The 23116-nt window shown below is 39.9% G+C and overlaps 2 protein-coding genes and 1 pseudogene across 3 annotated transcripts in view; 1 reads left to right on the top strand and 2 right to left on the bottom strand.

Annotated features, from left to right (window-relative positions):
* Nucleotides 1-720: 720 nt before the first annotated feature.
* LOC118626645 (translationally-controlled tumor protein-like) lies at nucleotides 721-1417 on the bottom strand. Its single transcript, XM_036256625.1, has one exon. It carries the CDS (start codon nucleotides 1406-1408, stop codon nucleotides 893-895), a length of 516 nt encoding a protein of 171 aa, XP_036112518.1. The 5' UTR covers nucleotides 1409-1417; the 3' UTR covers nucleotides 721-892.
* A 2787-nt stretch (nucleotides 1418-4204) lies between these two features.
* On the bottom strand, nucleotides 4205-5284 carry LOC118627243 (annotated as a pseudogene).
* Nucleotides 5285-8720: 3436 nt separating this feature from the next.
* Nucleotides 8721-23116, top strand: part of ZFYVE9 (zinc finger FYVE-type containing 9) — a 141983-nt gene continuing 127587 nt past the window's right edge. For both annotated transcript variants that reach the window (XM_036255100.1, XM_036255101.1), the window contains exon 1: nucleotides 8721-8746. The gene's annotated coding sequence lies outside the window, so the exon portion shown is untranslated. The remainder of the gene's footprint in view (nucleotides 8747-23116) is intronic.

The following is a 23116-nucleotide window of genomic DNA, read 5'->3' as shown; positions in this document are numbered from 1 at the left end:
TATATAAATAAATGGGGTAGAAGCAAAAAACTCTCCCATACAGTAGGAAAACAAAAAATGTATAAGGATTGATGATAATGTTATTAGAAAATTGCCATTTGGCAACCACTGTAGTAATAATTATTTCAAGCGAGAATTATCAGTGGATGTTAGAACTTGTGGGTAGTCTCAAATAATTTCCCCACAAGATATTTATTAATTATAAAGAGAAAAATAGTTACTTTACACTGGATAAACCTGGCAAATACTGCCTTCATTAATTAATTGGACAAAGTTGTTCTCATCAATGATGGGACATATACTGGTACCACATGCCACCTAATATGATGCATTCAGAAGAAAACAACATCAGTTCTGAAGTATTCCTCTAAAGATGCATAACCCAAATCTAATCATGAAGAAACACCAAACTCAAATTGAGGGATATTTCACAAAACAAATGGCCTTTATTTTTTTTAAATGTCAAGGACTTGAAAGACAAAGACTGAGAAACCTGTAGATTAAAGAAAATTAAAGAGATTTGACCAATTATAAAGTGTGATCTTGCACTGATTTGGGGTCAGAAAAAATGATTTTCTTTTTCTATAAGGAATACTAGTGGGTCAATTGGCAAAATTTGAATAAGATCATATATTAAATCACAATACTGTATCGATGTTAAGTTTCTGAATTTGGTACTCTTTTTTTAGTTTAAATTCATTTTATTTTTAGACAACCTACATGACTTTTTTTTTTTTTTCTTAAAAACAATGCCTCCGCTCCAAATAAATCAAGGTCAGAATAAATGAAGAGCTCAAGATAACATCAATCCCATTTGTCCTAGTCCTGGTGTGTGGATGAAAAGCAGCAGCCAGTTATGATGACAGGTGATAGATCCAAATTTCCAAATGTGTTAACATTTTTCCATTTCTAAACCATCCTTAAAGAAAATCATATATGGTGTCACACCATCCTCACGGTAGTCCAGCAGAGCAACCATGCCATCTGGATTCATGTTTTCACCAATAAAGAACTGGTAGTTTTTGAAATTAGCAAGGATGTGCTTGATTTGTACTGCAGCCCCTGACATAAAAGGCTTTACTCTTTTTGGTCTCTGTTCTTCAAGTTTCCCTTTGATTGATTTCATGTAATCTTTGATGTACTTCTTGTAGGCTTCTTCTGTGAAGCTTGTTTCCTGCAAATGATGGTTCATGACAATATCCACACCAGTGATTACTCTGCTTTCGGTACCTTCGCCGTCGGGGCCATCGGCGGAGGCATTTCCACCAATGAGCGAATCATCACTGTTACCCTCTGTCCTACTGACCATCTTCCCCTCTACCTCCAGGCACAGCCCGTCTGCAATCTCCCGGATCCAGTAGATGTCAGAGAACATATCATGGCTGAGGAGGCCTGGGTAGATGATCATGATGGCGGCTGGAAGGAGACGACAGCGGTGCTGCCTTAGTACTAGCCCGGAGCTTGGGAGCTGGGAGGGAGGGCGGTGCAGCCAGAGCAGCGCACAGGGGTGGGCGGAAAAAAAAAAAAGTCGTACTCTTTTTTTTGAGGAAATAGACTGAAAAATATTTAAAGATAAATGGATCATAAAATAATTACAACTCCTTCATATATCTCTATTTTTTTATCTACAGTCGGCCTCGTTTATCATGGTTAATCAGTTCCAGATTCTATCCCATAAATGAATTTCCGCAAAGTAGGATTCTTTATTTATACAGTCGTCCCTCGCCACTTCGCGCTTCTACTTTCACGGCCTCACTCTATTGCCGCTTTTTCAAATATAGTATAGTATAGTATTTGAAAAAATCACGATAGAGTGAAGCTGCGAAAGTCAAAGCGCAAAGTGGTGAGGGACGACTGTTTTTCTCCATACAGATAGAAGAAAGAGCAAGAATAAGAGCGCACGCATACACAGGAAAAAGAATAATAAAGCAAATGTGGTTAGATAGGGGTGAAAGATACACAGATAAATAGGATTTGGGGTTGTATTTTTAAAAATATGTTTTTATTGATTTTTGAGAGAGAGAGGAAGGGAGAGAGAGAGAGAAAAACATTGATGTGAGAGAGAAACATTGTTTGGCTGCCTCCTGCACGCCCACACTGGAGATCAAGCCCATTACCTGGGTATGTGCCCTGACTGGGAATTGAACCAGCGACCTCTTGGTGCATGGGTCAACACTCAACCACTGAGCCACACCAGTTGGGTGTCATTTAAAATTCCTTAAAAGGTAATTGTTAATGGATATATAATACTGTACTTCTTGTGTGGAGGTACTGTAATTTTTATTTAAGGTTTGCCTTAAATTTTTGTTATAAGCCCACAGTAAAATATATAAGGAACATCTTTTTGTATATATCTTTGTTCACATATTTGATTATTTCCTTATGCTCCATTCCTAAAATGTGAATTGCATTGTTCTTTTTTAAATAATTCAAATGACATAACAAGCTCCCAAACATCCCCAATTTCCTTTTTAAGTTTGTGCTGCTTTACTGACTTCTGGCCTGCTCCAGGACTTACCTGTTTGGTAACAGAGTGTGAATTCTGGGTTTGACTCCTGGTTGTGGTTGGTGGCTGCAGAGGGGTGTGGGAGACCACAGCTGGCAGCAGCAGCTGGGGTCAGTTCTGGGCTGCAGGGCAATCACCTGTTGAAGGGGAGTCTTACTCTTTGCTGAGACCAGTAAATTAACAGGAAAGGCCTAAAAAGTTACTAAGTGTGTAGGATGCACCGGCTTGATGCACATCAGGCTAAGCCACAGTTCAGTTTAGCTTAACATTCCCTGACATATACTCTGCTGAGGTTGGGTGTGAGGACACAGTGATAAATCAAATACTGAACCTGGCTCACAGGGCTTACAATCTGACAGGCGAGACATACATGTAAACAGATATTGACAGTGCAATGATGAGAACTTATAAATTGGGAAGCACAAGGATTATCGGGAGCATGGAAGAGGTTTTGTGTCTCCTTTTATACAGTATATACTCTTGTACACAAATATATTCATTCATCCCTCCTTTCTCCTTTCCTTTTCATTCAGTGCACCTGCAATTTGTTGAACATCTAACCTAGACAAGCAATTTTCAAACAGTGTGCCACAAGATTTTTTAAAACATGCAACAGCTGACTATTCAGTCAGGGACATTGACTTCTTTTCCCTTAGACTGTCAAATTAAAAAAAAAAAAAAAAATGACAACAGCCAATACAACAATAGCCATCCGGTGTGAATGAATCAAAATTATACCCTTTTTTTTTGTCAGATCGGCACAAAATATATTTTTTGGTGTGCCGCAGAATTTTAGTAATTAGTTTATGTGTGCCTTGAGAAGAAAAGATTGAAAATCGCTGTCCTAGACCAAAATGGGTGGCAGTAAAGTTGGAGAGAAATTCAATAAAAGAAGTAGAATTTATTAGGCTTATTGACCAATTGTCCAGGACAGAGACACAAGGATTAAGTGTGACTCCTGTGCCATTTACCAAGCCAGGAAATGAATATCTTTTTGGCCTGAAATTTCCCCCCCGTTTCATTCAGGTATAATTGGCAAAAAGGCCTGAATTTTAAAGAACAAATTTTATTTATTTGTTTGTTTGTTTATTTTTTATATAAAAACAGATGTTTATTACAGAACATTAAAAAAAATTAATTAAAAGCTTTAAACTCAAAACTGTAATTCCCCAAACTGACTGCTGACTGACTTAGTAGTATGCAAATACTTTAGGCCAGAGAGGCAGGTATGTTTGTTCTTGATTAATTTACATATAATAAATTCTTATGATATTTGATTCTAAAATGTATAAATTGGCTTGACATTATTAATAATTTAAAGTAAAGTGTAAACATAAGGACAATTTAAACACTGGTATTAATTTAGGAGTCAATTTAAGGTCAGTGACTGGAGTGATATATTAAAATAAAATCTGGGGCCAAAAAATATTTAGGAAGCAACCATGTATCTTTGTACATTTGAAGATCAAGAGCTAAAAATCCACTCTTGATGAATACCATTATGCAAAGGATGTATAACATCCATCATACATCTGTTTCGAAAACAGCATTTTCCCAAAATTATACATTTTTTTTTACAAATAAACATTATACTATTAATAACTATAGAGAAACCATTGGAATGAGTCCCAAAATATGTCAGCTCTCACAAAGCATCCCTGAGCCATATCTTAAGGCATCCCTTTTAATCTTGGGGCTTTAGAACATTTTCTTTACTTTAATTGGTTTTATGACTCCATTTTTATCTTCTTCATAATTGGCATGATCTCTTTTTTTGGCAAACTTTTTTCCAATTGTCCCCACCAAGGTCTCGTATCTTCTAGCCATTTCTTCATCTGACATATCAAGCTCCACTGTTTCGCCCTGGCCAGTTTGGCTCAGCGGTTAGAGCGTCCGCCTGCGGTCCGGAGAGACCCGGGTTCGGTTCCCGCTAAGGGCATGTACCTCGGTTGCAGTTTGTCCCCGGCCCTGGTTGGTCGTGCGGGTGGCAGCCACTCGATGTGTCCCTTTCACATCGATGTTTCCCTCTCTCTCTCTTCCTCTCTCTCCCTCCTACTCTGTCTGTACAAAAAATGGAAAAATGTCCTCGGATGAGGATTAAAAAAAAAAAAAAAAAATGGAAAAATATCCTCGGGTGAGGATAAAAAAAAAATAATAATAAAATAAATAAATAAATAAATAAATAAAGCTCCACTGTTTCATCTTCGACTTCTTCTGCTTTGTTCTTAGCATTCATCTTAAGAATTAATTTCTCAACCTCAAGATTAAATCCTCTGAATGACATTCTTCCATAGAGAAGATCTTCACATCACAAGAAACTCTGCTCTTCTATTATGAAACTCTCTTTCTCTTTAAGCTCTGGCAAATCCAAGTATCAGCACTCTTCACTAATGATTTTCTTTTCTACTAGTTGTTTCTTGGTTTCCGAGTCTAGTCCCCTTTGTGTGAACTTCATGCGCAGCAAATTCTTTTTTTTTATTATCCTCACCCAAGGACATTTTTCCATTGTTCGTTCAGGTAGAGAGGGAGAGAGAAGGAGAGAGAGAGAGAGCGAGCAAGACAGAGAAACATCGATGTGAAAGGGACACACTGAATTGTTGCCACCCACATGACTCAACCAGGGGGCCAGGGACAAACTGCAACTGAGGTACATGCCCTTAGCGGGAATGGAACCCCGGGTATCTCTGGACCGCTGGCTGATGCTCTAACCGTTGAGCCAAACTGGCCAGGGCAACGCAGCACATTCTTGGACAACTTAGTCTTGCGCTCAGACGCCATGCTGGCTCCTGCCTGGTGCCATTCTCCACCACAAAGAACAAATTTTAAAGAGCAAAGAAAATTTTGTTTGGGGTGCTACAGCTTACACTCACTTGAAGAAGCCATTCTTAGAGTACTTGCTTTCTATAGGATGTATGTATATGGTATAAAAATAGAAGTGGAGCCCTGGCCTGGTGGTTAGAGCGTCAGCCCACATGCCAAAGGGTTGAGGGTTTGATTCTGGTCAATGGCACATACCTGGGTTGCAGGGTCATGTAGGAGGCAACCAATCCATGTCTCTCTCATACTGATGTTTCTCTCTCTCTTTCTCCCCCTCCTTCTGTCCCTTCCACCCTCTCTAAAAATCAATGGAAAAATATCCTCAGGTGAGTATTAACAACAACAAAAGAGTGGGGAGGTCTTCCAGTTAGGAATAGAGATATTTTAGAGTCACTGGATGATAGTAGTGGAAATCAATGCAAAACTGAGAGTAGGATAACCAAATCAATTGACAGCAAGTCAAGATAGATTAAAATGAGACAGTATAGGAGAAAAACAGACGAGAGACATTTCAGGAGCAGAGAGCAAACTGGGCACAATGAGTCAAAAAGATGAAGGTGGTAAAAATGATAAAGGCAGCCTGTTTCAGCAACATAATTTGAATAGAAGAGGAGAAAGTGTGAGGCAAGAGGAAACTGGTTATGGGAACAAATGAATCATCTTCACGAAGTAGTTACACCCTGGGTAGCATGATTATTCCTAAACAAACACAGATTTCCTGGTGGTGTGAACTAGTCTTGGAAAGCATATTAATAATGTTAGGCTGTCAAACTGATCTAAGTTAAAGGGCCAGTTTCTCTAGATTGAACATTTTTAGCAACCATACCTTACTCTTACAGCATTTTCTTAATATTGCAGAAAGGACTGTTAGGGCATCAAATGGGAGACTGAAGGAATCTCAGGATTTACTTTCAGCTTTTCCTTAGATTGGTGCATTTCACAAGTAAAATGGTGGTAGTATAGTAGTTAATGCATAGAGTTGTTGTGAGGATGCATCATAGTTTTCCTCTGAGCACCAGTTTCTCTGGGTATAAAAAGGGGATAGTGATTTTTGTTTTGTTTTGTAATGTGACTCAGAAGTAGATGGTGCTGGCACACTCAGGATTGGAACAGCTTTCATTGATTGGAAGAGAGCTGTGAGGTTATATTATCTCTAAGGTGGTTGCTCAATTATTATTTGAAAGTTCCTGGAGACCTTATATAATGATCTCATTAAGATTTATTATTATTAGGGCATAACCTCAGTTAAGGTGAGATTGCCTCATAATTTTTTTTAAGAAATAAAAATATACTGGTTCTATGCTGATGTCTGCTATGCAGCAGAATGTCATAGGATCCACTGTATTAAGCTTTATTATTCTTTAGTGGAGGGATGTTATATAAATCCATTACTGAATTTAGGAAAATTTTACCCAGACCAAGGATGATGAAAAATAATGCATCCATCTTTTTTTTTTTTTTTTTTTTTTTTGTACGTGCCCCTAGCAGGAACCACACCCGGGACTCTCTGGTCTGCAGGCCAATGCTGCCGCTGAGCCACTCTAGCCAGGGCTGCATCCATCTTTTGACAGGAATACATTTATACACACACACACACACACACACACACACACACACACTGAGAGAGAAAGAACAAAAGCAGGTGGCAACAATTTTGATTCTAAGAAAGACTGAGAGGGTATTTTGGAACAAAGAAGATTTGAAACTAACATTTAAGTACCTTTTTTTTTTTAAATCCTCACCTGAGGACACTTTCCTTTTTTTTTTTTTTTTTGTTCAGATAGAGTGGGAAGGAGGGAGAGAGAGAAACATCGACGAGAAAGGGACACATCGAGTGGTTGCCACCCGCATGACCAACCAGGGCCGGGGACAAACTGCAACCGAGGGGACAAACTGCAACCGAGGTCCGTACCCTTAGGAGTGGGAACTGAACCCGGGTTTCTCTGGACCGCAGGCCGATGCTCTAACCGCTGAGCCAAACTGGCCAGGGCACATTTGAGTACCTTCTATCGACCAGTTCCTGTACATAAATTATCTCGTCTTCACAATAAATAGCAAGGTAGGCACTAAAAAACTGAGGGCCAGAAATAATTAACTTGCCTGAGATCATAAAGCTAAACATGACAGAGGCTGGAATTGCTAGTATCAGAATCTGTCTGCCACCGAAACCCCTGCTCATTTTACCATACTACTCTATAATAAAATACTGTATTTGTTAAAATTTGAGACAATAGTATTTGGAGAATTTCTCTTTCCTTACTTCCCCTGGGACAGTCTTTGTGTTTTGTTGTTTTTTGGTTCTGATGTTTGCACCCTAAAATTTGAGTGGGTTATCCAAACAGAATGCTTCTACAGTCCCCACAACAGAACAATTTCCTTCCTTCAGAGCCTCTTACCTGGGATTTGGCAAGGGTGGGGGTGGAAGAGTAAAGGCAGGGGTAGGGGAAGGGATTAGTTAGAAAAGATGCATGGGTCTTTTCTTACCTTTAAATTGTTTTGAATTTCAGGACAACTGGTTGGCTATTCTCTTTTCTTGTTTGAAACATCATTCTTTTTATTATAGGGGAGGTTTTAGGGGTTAAGGTTTAGTATCTGCAGGAAATTTCTGTAACGATCTGCATAGTAGATCCAAAAAAAGTTAAGGTCAAAGACAATTCCTTCATCTATTTTGGGAGAGGATTGTGTGTGCGTGTAAAAAGGTTGGCGCTGGGTCACTCTTACACCCAGGGAATCCCCCTGGAACCGCGAGAGAGGAAAACGAGGAGATTGTCTCACACCCCGACTCTCAGGTGAGGGTCCGAGTGACAGGAACGTTCGTGTATCTATCTCCTGAAGCGAAGGGAAAGGTGCAGAGGTGCTCGGGATCTGAGGACCTGGAGTGGGTAGGGGGGTACCAGAGTCGGTGGAGACCTACGGGTTTCCGCCTCCCAGAGGCGTCGTCCGGGGCGGGCCCGAGGCCGTGGGCCTTGCCGGGAGCGCACCGCCCCTGCCTGCCCCCGCCCGCGTTCCTCGCCGTTCCCAGCCGCTCTTGCCTGAACGGCCGCCGCAGTCCTCGCGTCGTAGCCCGGCGTGGGGTCCAGGGGGCGCTGTGGCCCAGCGGCGCTGGCGGCAGGAGCGACCAAGGCGACGCTGGAGGCTCCGCCGAGGTTCTCCGCCCGCGGCGCCTCGGTCGTCCCGCCGCAACCTTGCGCCCCCGGCCCGGCTCAGTGGAGCTCCTCCGGGATCCGCGTGGCTGCGGCGTCCCAGGAGCTCGATGCGGCTCGGTGGGTGCTGGGCCTCAGCAGCAGCGGCGGCCACAGCCCCTTCAGGGGTGGGAGGCTTCGCGGCGGTGCCTGGGGCTGCGCCGGTGCCCTCCGGAGGAGGCTGTAGGCTCAGGGACGACCCCCCCGGGCCATGTTGAGGCGACGGCGGCCGCTGCTGGAGGTGAGTGTTGCGCGGCGCGGTCCCGGGCTCGCTGGCCATCGGCCTCTGGGGGAGGGCCCTGGCGGCAGCCCGCCAGCCCGGCGGACGGGGAGTCCAGCCGCTGCGGCAGCCCCCCTCCCCCCCACTCCGCGGTTCTGGGGCCTCAGCCTTTCTCCCCATGTCCCCCGGGAGGCTGGAGGCGCGTGAGGGGCGACTAGGCCCCACGCCGCCGAGAAGCTCTTGTCCTGGCCTCCGTTCCGGCGCCGCCCGGTGTGTGGAGCAGGGGGCTGGCAGGGGCACCGGCACCCTTCACATTGGCCCCGGGCGGAGCGCAGTCTCTGATCCCCGGCCCTGCACGTTCATCCCCAAGAGATGCAGAGGACGCCTGTTTGCAAACAGCCTTGGCTTTTCCGCGTCCCACTCCGAGCCCCGCAGAGTCCCGGGGGGAAGGGCGGGAGGACAGGGTGGGAATTGGAGTGCTAAAAGTGATGGGCCCGAAAGCCCCTCGTATCTCAGGAGTGTGATTTACGGATCTGATGGGTTGAAAAGAACCTTTTGCGACTTATTTGAGGTGAAATTTCATCACCTGCCGGTAGCTCATCCCTGCCTTCTTCTATTACATTTGTCTTGCAGCGTGGTCTGCCTTGGAGAAAGCTCATCCCAGCCTTGCGATGTTTCTAGATAAATGCTCACAGTTCATTGGAAAAAAATACACACACACACACATTTATATAGACTTTTGTACAAACGTCTATTCTCCCTACTCCCAAATAAGTGTATTTTAATGCTTCAGTCTTTGGTTACCAGAATGTTCTACTTAAATAAATCCATAGAATGGATGACGAGAGGATTTTAAAAGTCTTGCTCACTATCCTAATAACAGATAACTGATAGGAATGGGACATATTGTAAATGTCAGAAATTAAATTATTTGTTCTGGTATCGATGTAACAGAAAAGTTAGTGATTAGTGATTACGCATTGATACCCTAAGTCAGATTTATAGGTGTTTATGATAAATGAGGTTACAGGTTATTCTTGTTTTCCTGTTATGTATGTGAAGGTTGTAGGATTGATAAGTGTTTCTAAAACTTATAAACATGAAAAAATAAATATGCTTATTGTTGAAAACTTGGAAAGTACAGAAAGGTACCATCTAGACTCTCCATAAATATTTAATAATGGGGAAAGGTCACCTATAATCTTATAGTTAGTACATATTTATGGTCATTTAAAGTTTAAGATGGGCTTATACTGTTGGTGATTTTTAAATTATTATTTCTGCATATTAGGTTCAAAGTTACAAGACTATTCCGTTTTACTGTTTAACGCAGTCATTTGTAAGATCTATAAAAATGTTTTACTAAATTCTATTGCAGTCATAGTTTAATTCATCAATTAAAACAGAATAAGGTGGGTAACTACCTAAAAGACCCCTGACTTACCACCTGTGCAGCATGAGAAGCTCCTGAGGTGGTTTGGTGTAAATCTTTTTGAGGACCTATCCTGTTACATGCAGTAGCCTTGTATTGTTTTTGTAAGATTTTGCTTAAATATTTATGATGGTAAAAAATTGGCTTGATTAAAAAAATTTTTTGTAGATTAAATTAGGTTTTAAAAAGTCTAATCCAGTTTTTCTCAGTGTGTCTCTAAAGACTACCAACATTAGAATCAGCTGAAGGTGCTTATTAAAATTTGCAGATCCCGGCCCCTTGAATCAGAATTTCTAGGGCCCTGGAGGGGTAGGTCAGTTTGTTAGAGTGTCAGCCAGCCGATGTGTCAAGGTGGTGGGTTTTATCTCCTGGTCAGGGCACATACAAGAATCAACCAGTGAATGTATAAATAAGTGGAACAACAAATCAGTGCCCCACCCCCCTTCCTCTTCTCTCTCTCAAAGCAATAAAAAGAATTTCTAGGGATGATGGTGGCTCAAGGATCTTCATTCTTATCAAGCTCCCCTATTCTTAGTCCTACCACAGTTTGAGAAATTGCTGATATAATAAGTTTAAAGTTAACTAATCTTGGCAAGCTGAATGAGAATATGGTATTTGTTTTCTAGTAAAGCTGTCAGTCGAGCTTAAGTGGCCATATATTTCTCATAGCAACAAATAATGGTGTTTTAATCTTAGAAAAATGATATTTCCGGGGACAGCTGATTCAGTCAACAAACATTTGAGAGCTTTTTGTGATAGCTGTGTTGTTATAAAGGGATACCTGTCCACTTACTTTGGTACTTATCTCCTTGTACCTCAGTGTTACTGTCTGTAAAATGCAGATGGTTATGCAAGACTGTTAGGATAAATATGTCTGAAAATTTTTGTAACCTGTAAAAGATAGTTATACAATTTTAGCTATTATTTTTAAGTGCCAGGTGCCTTCTTCGGTGTTCTGGGAAACACAATAATGACCAAGGTCTTTGCTAGCAACTAGCTGATTGTGGAAGCAGGATATATTCAGTTAACTGTTACAAGGCAGGGTCAGACAAGTGTTGTAATTGAGTGGAACAAGCTAGATCTCTCTTTAAGTCTTCTATATTTAATTCAGTAGCTTGACTTGAAGAATATTCATAATTTTTATATATTATCTTTCCTTCCTCTTCCAATTTCTGATTCAGTGTTTTAGTCTTTAAGGAGGTAATTGTATATGTTGCCTGTTAAATGATAGTTTTATACTAACTACTTTAGAAAGACAGAATGAGTAGAGATGATCCCATTTCTTTCTCTGTTGCTAAGTTACCTGTTCATTTCATTCAGTAAACTTTTATTTGGTACTGTTATGTACTCGACAGAGATTAGTTGCAAAGGCACAATTTAAGCTTCAATTTTCTCTTCTACAAAATGAAGCTGATAATACCCACCTTATAGGATTATTGTAAGGATTAAATGATATAGTGTGTAAATCAGGTATGATTCAGTCCCAGCAGTCCCAGTAAGTCATTGTTACTCTGGAAGTAGAAAATATACTGCTTGTTTACTTCACTTTGAAAGAGTTTGAAAGATTATTATTTATTTATATAGTTTACTACTAAGAAGTAAAATCAGTATGATCAATTTTAAAGTATTAGAGATTGCTAAATTAAGGAGGAACCAAGGTGTCAGTAGTTAGTATTTTAATTGTGTAGAATATCTTATACTTTATAATACTCAATATTTTATTTAATAAAATAACTTGAAAATGCTATTTTTAAAATATTTCCTCTTATACAAATTAAGTACTTAAAATTTTTTCTTTTGAATTATTGTAAATAGCCCATTTATAGAACTGAACTATTGTAAAAATTAGAACAGTATATAATGTTTTGTACTTATGAAATACTTTCCTTTTTTTTTTTTCTATTTATCATCAGATAAAGCGGGAAGGAGGGAGAGAGAGAAACATCGAAGTGTTAGAGCCACATGGACTGGTTGCCACTGGCACTACCCGACCAGGGACGGGGCCCCCAACTGAGGTACATGCCCTTGGCTGGAATTGAACCCGTGACTCATTGGTCCCTGGGCTGACGCTCTAATTGCTGAGCCAAATTGGCTAGGGCTTATGAAATACTTTTTGAGGGCCTTTAATAAAATAAGGTAAAGATGAAGAAATTTAATATGTCTGTGGACATGTTAAAATCAAGAAAAGGCATTGGGCCCTGGCCAGTTTGGCTCAGCAGTTAGAGCGTCAGCCCGTGGACTAAAGAGTTGTGGGTTCGATTCCGGGCACATACCTTGGTTGAGGTTTAGTTCTGGCCCTAGTCGGGCTCATGTGGGAGGCAACCAATCAATGTTTCTCTTTCTCCCTGTCCCTCTCCCTCTCTCTGTCCCTCCCCCTCCCCCCACTCTATCTGGATATAAATAGAAAAATATCCTCAGGTGAGGATTTAAAAAAAGAGAAAAGGCATTGGATTTATATTGGGTAAGGGAAAAGGAGAGCTTAATGAATGTTAATGCACATCTTTAGGCATTTAGGATTTTATATTACAGAACTATTTTACAATCATAAATTTTTTCTGTCAGTTGTCTTTTAGTTTAAAATCTGTACATTTGTTTATTTAAGCTTAAAAGATGCTTTGCTGGACCTAGGCTTTTGACTATAATAGTTTCTTTAGTTGGAAATTCTGTAGTGATTTAAAATATAGAAGTACTAAATCCATGCCCTAGATTTTATTTTATTTATTTTTATTTATTTTTTTATCCTCACCCGAGGACATTTTTGCATTTATCTTCAGACAGAGTGGGAGGGGGAGAGAGAGAGACACATGGAGTGGTTGCCACCCACACAACCCCAACTGGGGCTGGGGACAAACTGCAACCGAGGTGTGTGCCCTTAGCGGGAACCGAACCCAGGACTCTGGTCCGCGGGCCAATGCTCCAGCTGCTAAGTCAAACCAGCCAGGACCATGCCCTAGATTTTTAAAAAATTAATTGAATTTAAATGGAAATTTATTATCTTTCAAAGGAAGGAGCCTTAGGAACTGGTAAGATAAGTCTAGAATTTTTCATAAACTAGGGAAAATTTGGATATATTCAGCCTTGGGTTCTTTTGGCAGTTTGAAATAATATTAACTGTATAGGGGCTATAACATGTGAAGTGAAGAATTACATATACTTCAATTAAATTTAGAATATTAAGGAAAGGCTCTATTTTTTTGGGTAACAGTTTTATTGAGATTTAATTCACATACCATGCAATTTACCCATTTAAAGTATACAATTCAATGGCTATTAGTCACAGAATTGTGCAAACATCATCACTATCTAATTTTAGACATTTTCTCTTTTTTTGTGGTATGTGCTGCTAGCAGGAACTGAACCTGGGACTCTGGTCCGCAGACCGACGCTCCAACTGCTGAGCCAAACTGGCCAGGGCTAATTTTTAGACATTTTCATCACTCCAAAAAGAAACCCATACCCATCAGCAGTCACTCCCCGTATTCCCCCAGTCTTCCTATCCCTAAGCAACCACTAATGTACTTTCTGCCTCTATGGATTTACATATCCTGGATGTTTCATATAAATGGAATCATACAATATGTTACTGGCTGCATAATGTTTTCAGGGTTCATCCATGTTGCAGGCTGTATCAGTTCTTCATTTCTTTTTATTTTCTCAAATAATATTCTATTGTATGGATGTAACATATTTTATTTATCCATTCATCACCATAACCATCATTCATAACCAGAACTTGATGGAACTGGTTAACCATATTGGGTGGTGATGGGGATAGTGGTGTGGGGGCTTTAACTATAAAAGGTTGTGTTTTAAGAATATTGTTTAACAAAAGGCAATTGTAAGCCTTAGTTTTAGTTTTCCTTCAACTGCTAAAACATTTCTAAAAAGTTAGAGTCCAGTTGCATATTTAGTTATTAAAATTTCTAAGCATTCAGGACTGACAGATTTTAACAATTGCAATTACCTCTTCATGATATATAATTCTGTATACATACAGATTAGTCACTGCTCTTTAATGTAGTATGGTCCCTATTGTTTGTTTCCATAAAGCTTTTCATGAGGATTTTGTAGGACATACTTCAGAGTCAGCAATAATGACTTGCTAATGTTTCTAAAGTTATTTCAAAACAGTAAACACTGCAGGGCACCATGTTTGAATTAACAGAGTGCAAGTTTTGGACCTTCATTCTACACACTGTGAATCACCCACAGTATTTTTCCTTTTGATTTAATCACTTTGAGATCCTTTAATGGTGACTCTGAACTGAGTAAGCTGAAAGGCTTCCACTGCTTTGTTGTAGTCTTTTAGTTGCTTTGGATGCCATAATTTCTATATAAAGTTAAAACAAAAACACACACAACAGTTCTGAGTCTTTTTGCTGAGATTAGTGAAAAGGTATGCATTTCTATTTGTAATATATTTTTTTCTACCTCTCATGATTAAGGCTTGGTAGTTTATCTGCCAGAATTCCTTTTATTAAAATGAATAAAGAGTAAATGGCATATGTTTTTTATTATTCTTTCAAAGCACAGCAGAGCCTATTTCAAAATTCTCTTTTAAAAATAAAAAGTGCCTGGCTGGTGTGGGTCAGTGATTGAGTGTTGACCCATTCACCAAATGGTCACTGGTTTGATTCCTGGTCAGTGCACATGCCCAGGTTGTGGGCCCAATCCTCAGTGGGGGTCATGCAGGAGGCAGCCAATTGATGTTCTCTCTCATCAATGTTTCTATCTGTCTCTCCCTCTTCTTTCCTATTTCTCTGAAATCAGTAAAGAAAAAAAAATATCAAAATTTTAAAAAAATTCTGTCAGGGTTTATGTAAATTCTAGTCTCCATTTTTTATGATTAATTGAACATGAATAATAACCCCTAAAAAGTAATTGAAGTAAAACACTTTGAGTTTGGGAGAAACCGTAAAACTTCAAAATACATCATCTGACGTTTTTGTGATTCTGGTGATGTAATAACTGCCCATAAGGTTTTTTTTTTCCCAAATAATAGCTGAGGTAAATTGTTTTTGAGATTATTAAGAGGTCACTCTTAGAAATTTTTGCTCAATGTCTAAGAAAATAAGGTTGAGATTCTTTAATATGGCACAACCTCATGATTTGGTTCCAACCCGATCATTCCTCACTCCTATTTCTGCATGTCCCACTGTCCAGTCTTTCTAAGAGTCCAGGTTTATGAAGTTTTCCTTGATTTCTTTGACTTTGGATTACTTGTGTAATATAAAAGTTTTGTCAACAGTGTGCTACCTTCTGCTAGGTGTGTCCCATATATTAATTCTAATTATTAAAATGATCCTGTACTATCCATAGTGTTATGCCTGTTTTACAGCTGAAAGATCTTGAGAGGCTTGGGGAGTTTTGACTTTCCTAAGCGCACATCCGTGATTCAAACCATATATCTCTGACTATAAACTCTATACTCCTTTTCATGATGTTAACCTCTCATGTGTTCTGTATTTGTTGTATTTTAGGATTTTCTATAATGCTTGAGCAAATATTCATATTAAGAGAGCACAAATTTAGTTGATTGACTTTGGTGGATATTTGCTTTGGAAGTATACTACTGATATATAGCATTTTGTATAAGAAAAAGATGTGTGTGTATTTTAGAAATTTCAGCTTTCATATACACTTATTTTTAAAAAGACCTTATTGTGGTAAAATATACTCTATACTGGTATTTTTGAAGCAGATAAAAATGCCTGCTTTGCAATTATTAGAAAAATGTAATAACTGATCTGTGCAACTCATTTCTCTGATCTGAAAATGAAGGGTGGACTAGATGTTTAAATCACCTTCCACATTTAGTATTATATTCAATGTTTCTAAAGAAGAACTGAATGACATGTCGACAACTCCAGGCAATTGTGAGTAAATGTCATTAATGAAGTTACCAGAATGGGGGTGAGTGAGGGTGAGTGTGGTAGCAGTGGGCTCTGGGGTAGTGGCTAAGGAAGATAGGAGAACCAAGACCAAGGGATTGTTATTATAAAAGTTTTTCCTGTAATAAAGGAAATATATTTCAGAAAAAAACATGGAAATTCTCGAAATTAGCTGGATGAATAGCTTGTGACTGTGGCCTCTTCTCTCTCTACCTTCTTTCTCAAGTAGCCCCTTTCTTCTGCCCTTTTTTGTGATAGTGTGTATGTGTTGGAGAAAAAAATGCATGTAGAGCTGTGTTACATGAAAATAACCAGGTTACCAGTAGCACACTTAGAATAAAGCTTTTATATTGCTCATAAAGTGAGAATTCAGTAATTAAAATGGGGACCAGTTATTGTAGAGCTTAACAAGTTTGTTGATAAAGCAAGAGAGGGCATGCTGTGCATTCAAAAAGTGTGAGATGTATTTTAGTGCAAAAACTTTTACATAGTCTTCCCACCCTCTACGTATTAGAGATGCTAATATTGACCTATAGATAGACAGATGATGTCTTTACTAGCTGGAAAATTGTCCTTGTTCGCTTATTCTGGAGTCTTTGCATCAGTGAATCTTGATTTTGGGAAGAAATCATTCTACACCAGGAGCAAGGAAGTGTTCTTTAATCAAATAAGTTTGGATTTTTCAGCATACTACTGTATTCCTCAGGTAGAGATTTGCAAATACACATTAGCATATTAAAAATGGAGGAATAAAAGTAAAGAAACTTGTTTAACTTTGTTAAGCAATATAATCCAAACGTATTGGATGTGGAACCCTTTTCTCCCCCATAATACTTAGTACTTTTACTGATCTAGGTCAACTTTTACCTGTTTCATAAAGCTTCAACCTTAAGTGATAGGCCCTGCTTACTTCCTGAAGCACCTCATTCTATTGTTAGTTACTGCTAATTATTAGAAAATGTCTTTTATATTTAGCCCCAAATCTGCTTTTCTGTCATATCTATCCTTTTGTTGTTTTTCTCTCTAAAATTATACAGAATAATTACTCTCACCTTAATATCTGAAGATGACAAGATAATATATATTTTTTCCTATTATAGTGACTAAAAGCACAGGCTTTATAGTCAGACTGCCTGGGCTCAACTTTCAGTTCCATTGCTTTTACTGTGTGTGATCTTGGGCAAGTTAATTAACTTTTCTGTGCCTTGGTTTTCTCATCTGTAAAATGTGAATAACAATTCTACTTTTGTGGGTTAATGAGATGAGTCATATATAGAGTTAATTTTAGCCCTGGCTGGTTTGGCTCAGCAGCCTGTGGACCGAAGGGTTGAGGGTTCAATTCCCAGTCAAGGGCACATACCTGGGCTGCAGGTTCAATCCCTGGCCCTGGTTGAAATTATGTGGGAGGCAACCAATTGATGTGCCTCACATCGATGTTTCTTTCTCTCTGTCTCTCTCTCTCTCCTCCCTTCCTCCTTTCTTTACATTCTATCTAAAAATCAGTGGGAAAATATCCTCAGGTTAGGATTAACAAAATAAAATAAATTTATAAATAATAATAATGATAATAAGAGTTAATTCCAAAATGTGTTGCTTTAGGTCCCATGCCTGTGAAAGGAATGGGAGAGGAAGCTGAATTGACCAAAGAGAGCCTCATAGATCTGCAACATAGATCTGAAACAGGGCGCTCCAGAGCAAAAATTGCCTGTTAAGAGGAGTTCTGTATTGGGAAGAATGGCCAGATTCTAGTACACCCACCATTGGCTAGGAGCTACCCAAGAAGAGTATGGCCTAGACTGGGAGACTTGGAAGGCTGAGATGAATTGTGAACATGCTGTATCTGGAAGTTGTTAGCTAACTACTCTTTGTACCCAAATGCAAGTTCTTTTTTTTTTTTTTATTCTCACCCAAGGACAATTTTGCATTCATCTTCAGATAAAGCGAGAGAGAGAGAGAGAAGGAGGGAGAAACATCTATGTAAGAGAGACACATTGACTGGCTGCCACCCACAGGACCCCAACCAGGGTCGGGGACAAACTGCAACCGAGGTACATGCCCTTAGCAGGAACCAAACCCAGGTGTCTCTGGACCACGGGCCAACACTGTAACTACTGAGCCAAACTGGCCAGGACTGCAAGTTCTTTTCTTTTTAATCCTCACCTGAGGACATTTTTCTTTTCTTTTTTTTTTTTTTCAGATAGAGTCGGGGGGGGGGGGAGGGGCATTGATGTGAAAGGGACACATCGAGTGGCTGCCTCCTGCATGACCCAACCAGGGCCAGGGACAAACTACAACTGAGGTACGTGCCCTTAGCGGGAACTGAACCTCTCTGGACTGCAGGCTGACGTTCTAACCAAACCGGCCAAGGCTGCAAGTTCTTTTTTAAAGCGTACTCCAAGCGACTGCCACAGTCCATTTCCTGGTCTTCATGTATGTCTCCAAACATTTTTTTTTTAATCCTTACCCCAGGATATTTTTACATTTATCTTCAGATAGAGTGGGGGGTGGGGGGGAGGGGGAGAGAGAGAGAGAGAGAGAGAGAGAGACATTGATGTGAGAGAGACACATCAATTAGTTGTCACCTGTACAACCCCAACTGGGGCCAGGGATAACCACAACCGAAGTATGTGTCCTTAGCCGGAATCAAACCTGGGACTCCTCTTTGGTTCGTGGGCCAGTGCTCTAACTGCTGAGCCAAACCAGCCAGGGCTGTCTCCAAACATTTGCTTAGAGCAGCTTCACCAGGGTTCTACGGACTTCACTTTCTGATGGGAAACTTTGAAGAAGTAGGTTAGTGAGATAGGCTTCGGCCCCCATCTCTGTGGTCATGACTACTACTTGGTTGGACTTACAGTAGTCTTAATCATTCTGCAGAGGCCAGACTGATAAAATAAACAAACATATAAAAGGCACTGCCCGCCCTGGCCAGTTTGGCTCAGCGGTTAGAGCGTTGGCCTGCGGTCCAGAGAGACCCGGGTTCAGTTCCCGCTAAGGGCACGTACCTTGGTTGCAGTTTGTCCCCAGCCCTGGTTGGGTCATGTCGGTGGCAACCACTCGATGTGTTGCTCTCACGTCGATGTTTCGCTCTCTCTCTCTCTCCCTCTCACTCTATCTGAACAAAATATCGAAAAATGTCCTTGGGTGAGGATAAAAAAAATAAAAAAATAAAAATAAAAGACACTGCCCCTCTATCTTGGAGATCCTTAAGAGTAGCACTAATCTCTGCCATTCCTTTTATCTCCACCCACTACACAATACTATTTTGGATTTATTATTTTGGCCAGAAAGGGGGAAGATACCAAGTTTCACTTGGCCTTTTCCCTGTGATAGCACTTATTCCACAGGCCAAGGACCCAGGGTGGGGTTATCTCAACCACCAAGTATGCCAGTCCCATTTATATATTCAGGGACTGGGAAATGACTGTTGAGTGGGTCTGTGGACCAGTGGATCCACTGTAAGCTAGACTTTGACCAAGACTTATTTATTGCTTAGTTTCTGTATTTCTTCCCTTGTAATAGTGCTATAATGATATTCCCATCTCCAGATATCATTGTCATCTCAGACTTAGTGACCAATAGTTCTTCAGATGTCTGGGTATTTTCCTTTTCACTATACAGTCACCTGAGTAAATAGCTATAGGTGCTTTTGGGGGAAAACTTGGGTAAATCATTATTGTGTTGCAGAATCCTTACTCCTGGGGACCTAGCCATCTCTTTGTCAGTGGGTCTGGATTTGAAAACTGGCTGAGGTTCTGTAATTAAGCAAGGGAAAGTAGATTTTTATTGAGACAGCCACTCTCAGCCTTGTGCTTATCCATTCTTGCCTTGTGTTGATTGTGTATATTAAGCAGCACAGTTGTTGTCTGCCTATTTTGCTCTAAAGTTAACCCTCCTAAGGGTTAACATTAGTTATTAGCATGGCAAGCAAGAGTGGAGGTGGGAGGCATATCCTGAGTGGAACTCTTGTTGCCTTGTAGGCCAGAGGTCTCTGAAGGGTGTTCTTGAAGAGTGGGAAGTGCTAATGTCATCCCTGAAATCTCTGAGGCGGTCAGAGGAGTCTGGAGAATCAAAACCTAGATGAAACCCTGTTTCATCTGACAGGCTTCCTTGGTTTCCAAACCAAAACCCTGACCTTGCCATAACATATTTGCCTTGGCTGAGCATTCAATCATCTTTGAAGCATTGCCGTTTTTTTAACTATCCTGAGTTCAGTCTTCATCTTTTCCTGTTCTCCCACTATAAGTGATAAAGACCTCTGTGAGCCACTGGAAAGCCCTGTGACCTTCACACTTAGTTTCCATTTGTTTGTTAGCTGCCTCCTCTAGGGAATCACTGCAGTACAACAGCCAGTGTATTCCATTGTTCTTGTATTCATTGTTCACTTCACATTTTTCAAATATCTAAATCATTACACTATTCAGAGTGTTCCTCTCTTGGAACATTCTCCCAAGAAAGGTTTAGCACTTTTTCCAAGAAAGTTTTAGCATTTGGGCCACCAGTTTGTGCCAAGGACTGTCCATGTTTCACATTCCACCCAGGATAAGATTCTCCTTGCCAGTTGGATAGTAAGTGATCTAGTTTTCAAACTCCGTCTTACCTTCTGCTTTCTTAGTTCACTTCTGGTACCAACTGTCAATTTGAGTTCTTGAAGCAGATTCCAAGACAGAGTTAGAAATGCAAGAAGTATATAGGAGAGAAGGAGGACTCCTATGAAAGGAAAAGTGGGTGGAAACTGAATAGGCAGGGAGAGTCTCAGACCCAGTGAAGACTCCAGAGCAAAAAGTTCTTCATTAGAGGAGCCCTGCATTCCACAGAAATGGCCTTGTGTTAGTACTTGTGCTGTGATCAGTCATTGGCTAGGGCTGCCCAGGAAGAGGGTGATCTCAGCTTGATAGCTAGAGACCCTGAAGGGACTGCAGCTGGAAGCTGTGAGCTAACTGCATGCCTAGCAGTTGAATAGCTGTATCTCTTTCTTGAAGGGAGATCGAAAGGACACGTCTTCATGACTGCCACACATAATAAGTGCTAAGTAAATGTTAGATACTATTATAATTACCTACAGATTAAATTTTCCTAAGTTGCTTTTATCCTTTATAAGTAAAAACTTCTAGACATCTTACTTTCTTGGTTATTTTCTGTTGGAAATGTTTAAGATATGAAATGAATCTTGTGCTTGGAATTAGAGCTAAAAACAGTATTTCAGGTGTGGTCTGGCACATAGTAGGTGCTCAGTGAATGTTGGTTGAGATGAACTGTGCTTATTGATATATTCAGCCTGTAGCATGTAATCCCTTCCCCTCCCCAATTTGGACATTTCTAATATTGTAACCTGAGATTACATGAGCTTGTTTCCTGATGGCTTTTTTTCTATAACAAATTATTCAATAGTTTTTTTTTTTTTTTTAACACAAATGTAGAGCCATATATCACTGTAAAGCATCATATTAGATTTAGTTCATTATTCTAATTTGATTCAATCATTTGAGTACTGATTCTTTGATCTAGCAGATCCAGCTGTCACATTCTTCTTTATATAGTACTACAGATTTCATCAGTGTACCACAAATGCTCACACCGGTATCATTAATAAAAATGTTGAACCTAATAGGATTAAGAATCAAGCTTTAGACTATGCCATTCAGATTAATAAGTGTTTATGGTCAACACTATTTAGCCTGTTAAGAATTCATTAACCATGTTGACATATGACCCAAATTTTTACATTTGTCCACTAAAAGATAGTGAGAGACTTTATCAAATAAAGACCTTGCAGAAATTGAGCAGACCAAGGCTTGTTCCTTAGGCAAAAAAAGGAAATGAAGTGAATCAATTTGGCTACGGATGACCACCACTTTTCTTTCTAAGTACTTACTTTTTTTTTAAAAAAAAAAATTGATTTTAGAGAAAAAGGAGAGAGAGAGAAAGAAACACACATCGATGTGAGAGAGAAACATCAATCAGTTGTCTCCTGTATTTGCCCCAACCGGTGATCAAACCCTCAACCTAGGTATGTGCTCCGACTAAGAACTGAACTGGTAATCCTTTGGTGCAGGGGATGATGCTCCAACCAGCTGAGCCACCCAGCCAGGGAAGTGGTTACTTTTTACTTTTATCTACCAGAAATTAGCTATATGACCTTGATAAAATCACTCAGCCTTTCAGGACTTCACATTCCTGAAATAATGATTGGTAAGTTCACAGAGACAGAAAGTAGAACAGTGGTTACCAAAGGCTGGGGGAGGGGTTAATGGAGAAATAGTGTTTAATGGATATAGATTTCAGTTTGGGAAGATGAAAAAGTTGTGGAAATGGATGGAGATGATGGTTGCACATGTGTATATATTTAATGCCACCGAACTATACACTTAAAAAACCCATATCAAACTTAATGGAAACACTAAATAAATTTCCATGAAAGTCAGAAATAAAATAAAATGTCCATTATCACCACTTTTAGAGGAACAAGCAATGTAATTAGACAAAGGAAAGAAATGAGACATCATTGGGGGAAAAAAAGGACAACTTGATAGAGGGACCCTATTGATCTTCTTGACTCTGTATTAGAGAAATAAAAGTACCACTGGAAGGATTATGGGAGCCCTGAACAATCTGTTCAGGAGAGTTTTGTGTGTGCCTGCCTATAGAGATATGTGTGCATGTGTGGAAGGAAACAGAATAAATCAGTTGAAACCTGGAAAAAAATGATTGAATTAGATCAATGGGGTCTACAGAATCACTATTGAGTATAAGTGAAGGGGAGATGCAAGCAAATTCATGGGGTGTGTTAATCTACAGTGATCTGGCTACTAACTTCAGTCCTCTAGAACACTTACTTTTCTATGTACTGTTGTTGGGGTTTTGCACTGCATTGATCTAAAACCCTTTGGATTCTTAGAATAGGAAAGCTTAATATTTGATGTTTAGTTCAATAGTTCATAGTCAGCATAGTTCCTAGAACATAGTAGTGTGAGTGAGATTATAAGAAGAATCATTGAAAAGACAGACATATAAATAATATTAAATGTAGTTGTCTTCTAGGCTATGCTATCAATTATTGGAGAGTTGGAA

The sequence above is a fragment of the Molossus molossus genome, unplaced genomic scaffold, assembly GCF_014108415.1.
Source record: "Molossus molossus isolate mMolMol1 unplaced genomic scaffold, mMolMol1.p scaffold_m16_p_12, whole genome shotgun sequence".
Classification (NCBI taxonomy): domain Eukaryota; kingdom Metazoa; phylum Chordata; class Mammalia; order Chiroptera; family Molossidae; genus Molossus; species Molossus molossus.
Note: the sequence above shows the minus strand (reverse complement) of the source record. Positions and strands in the feature narration are given on the sequence as shown.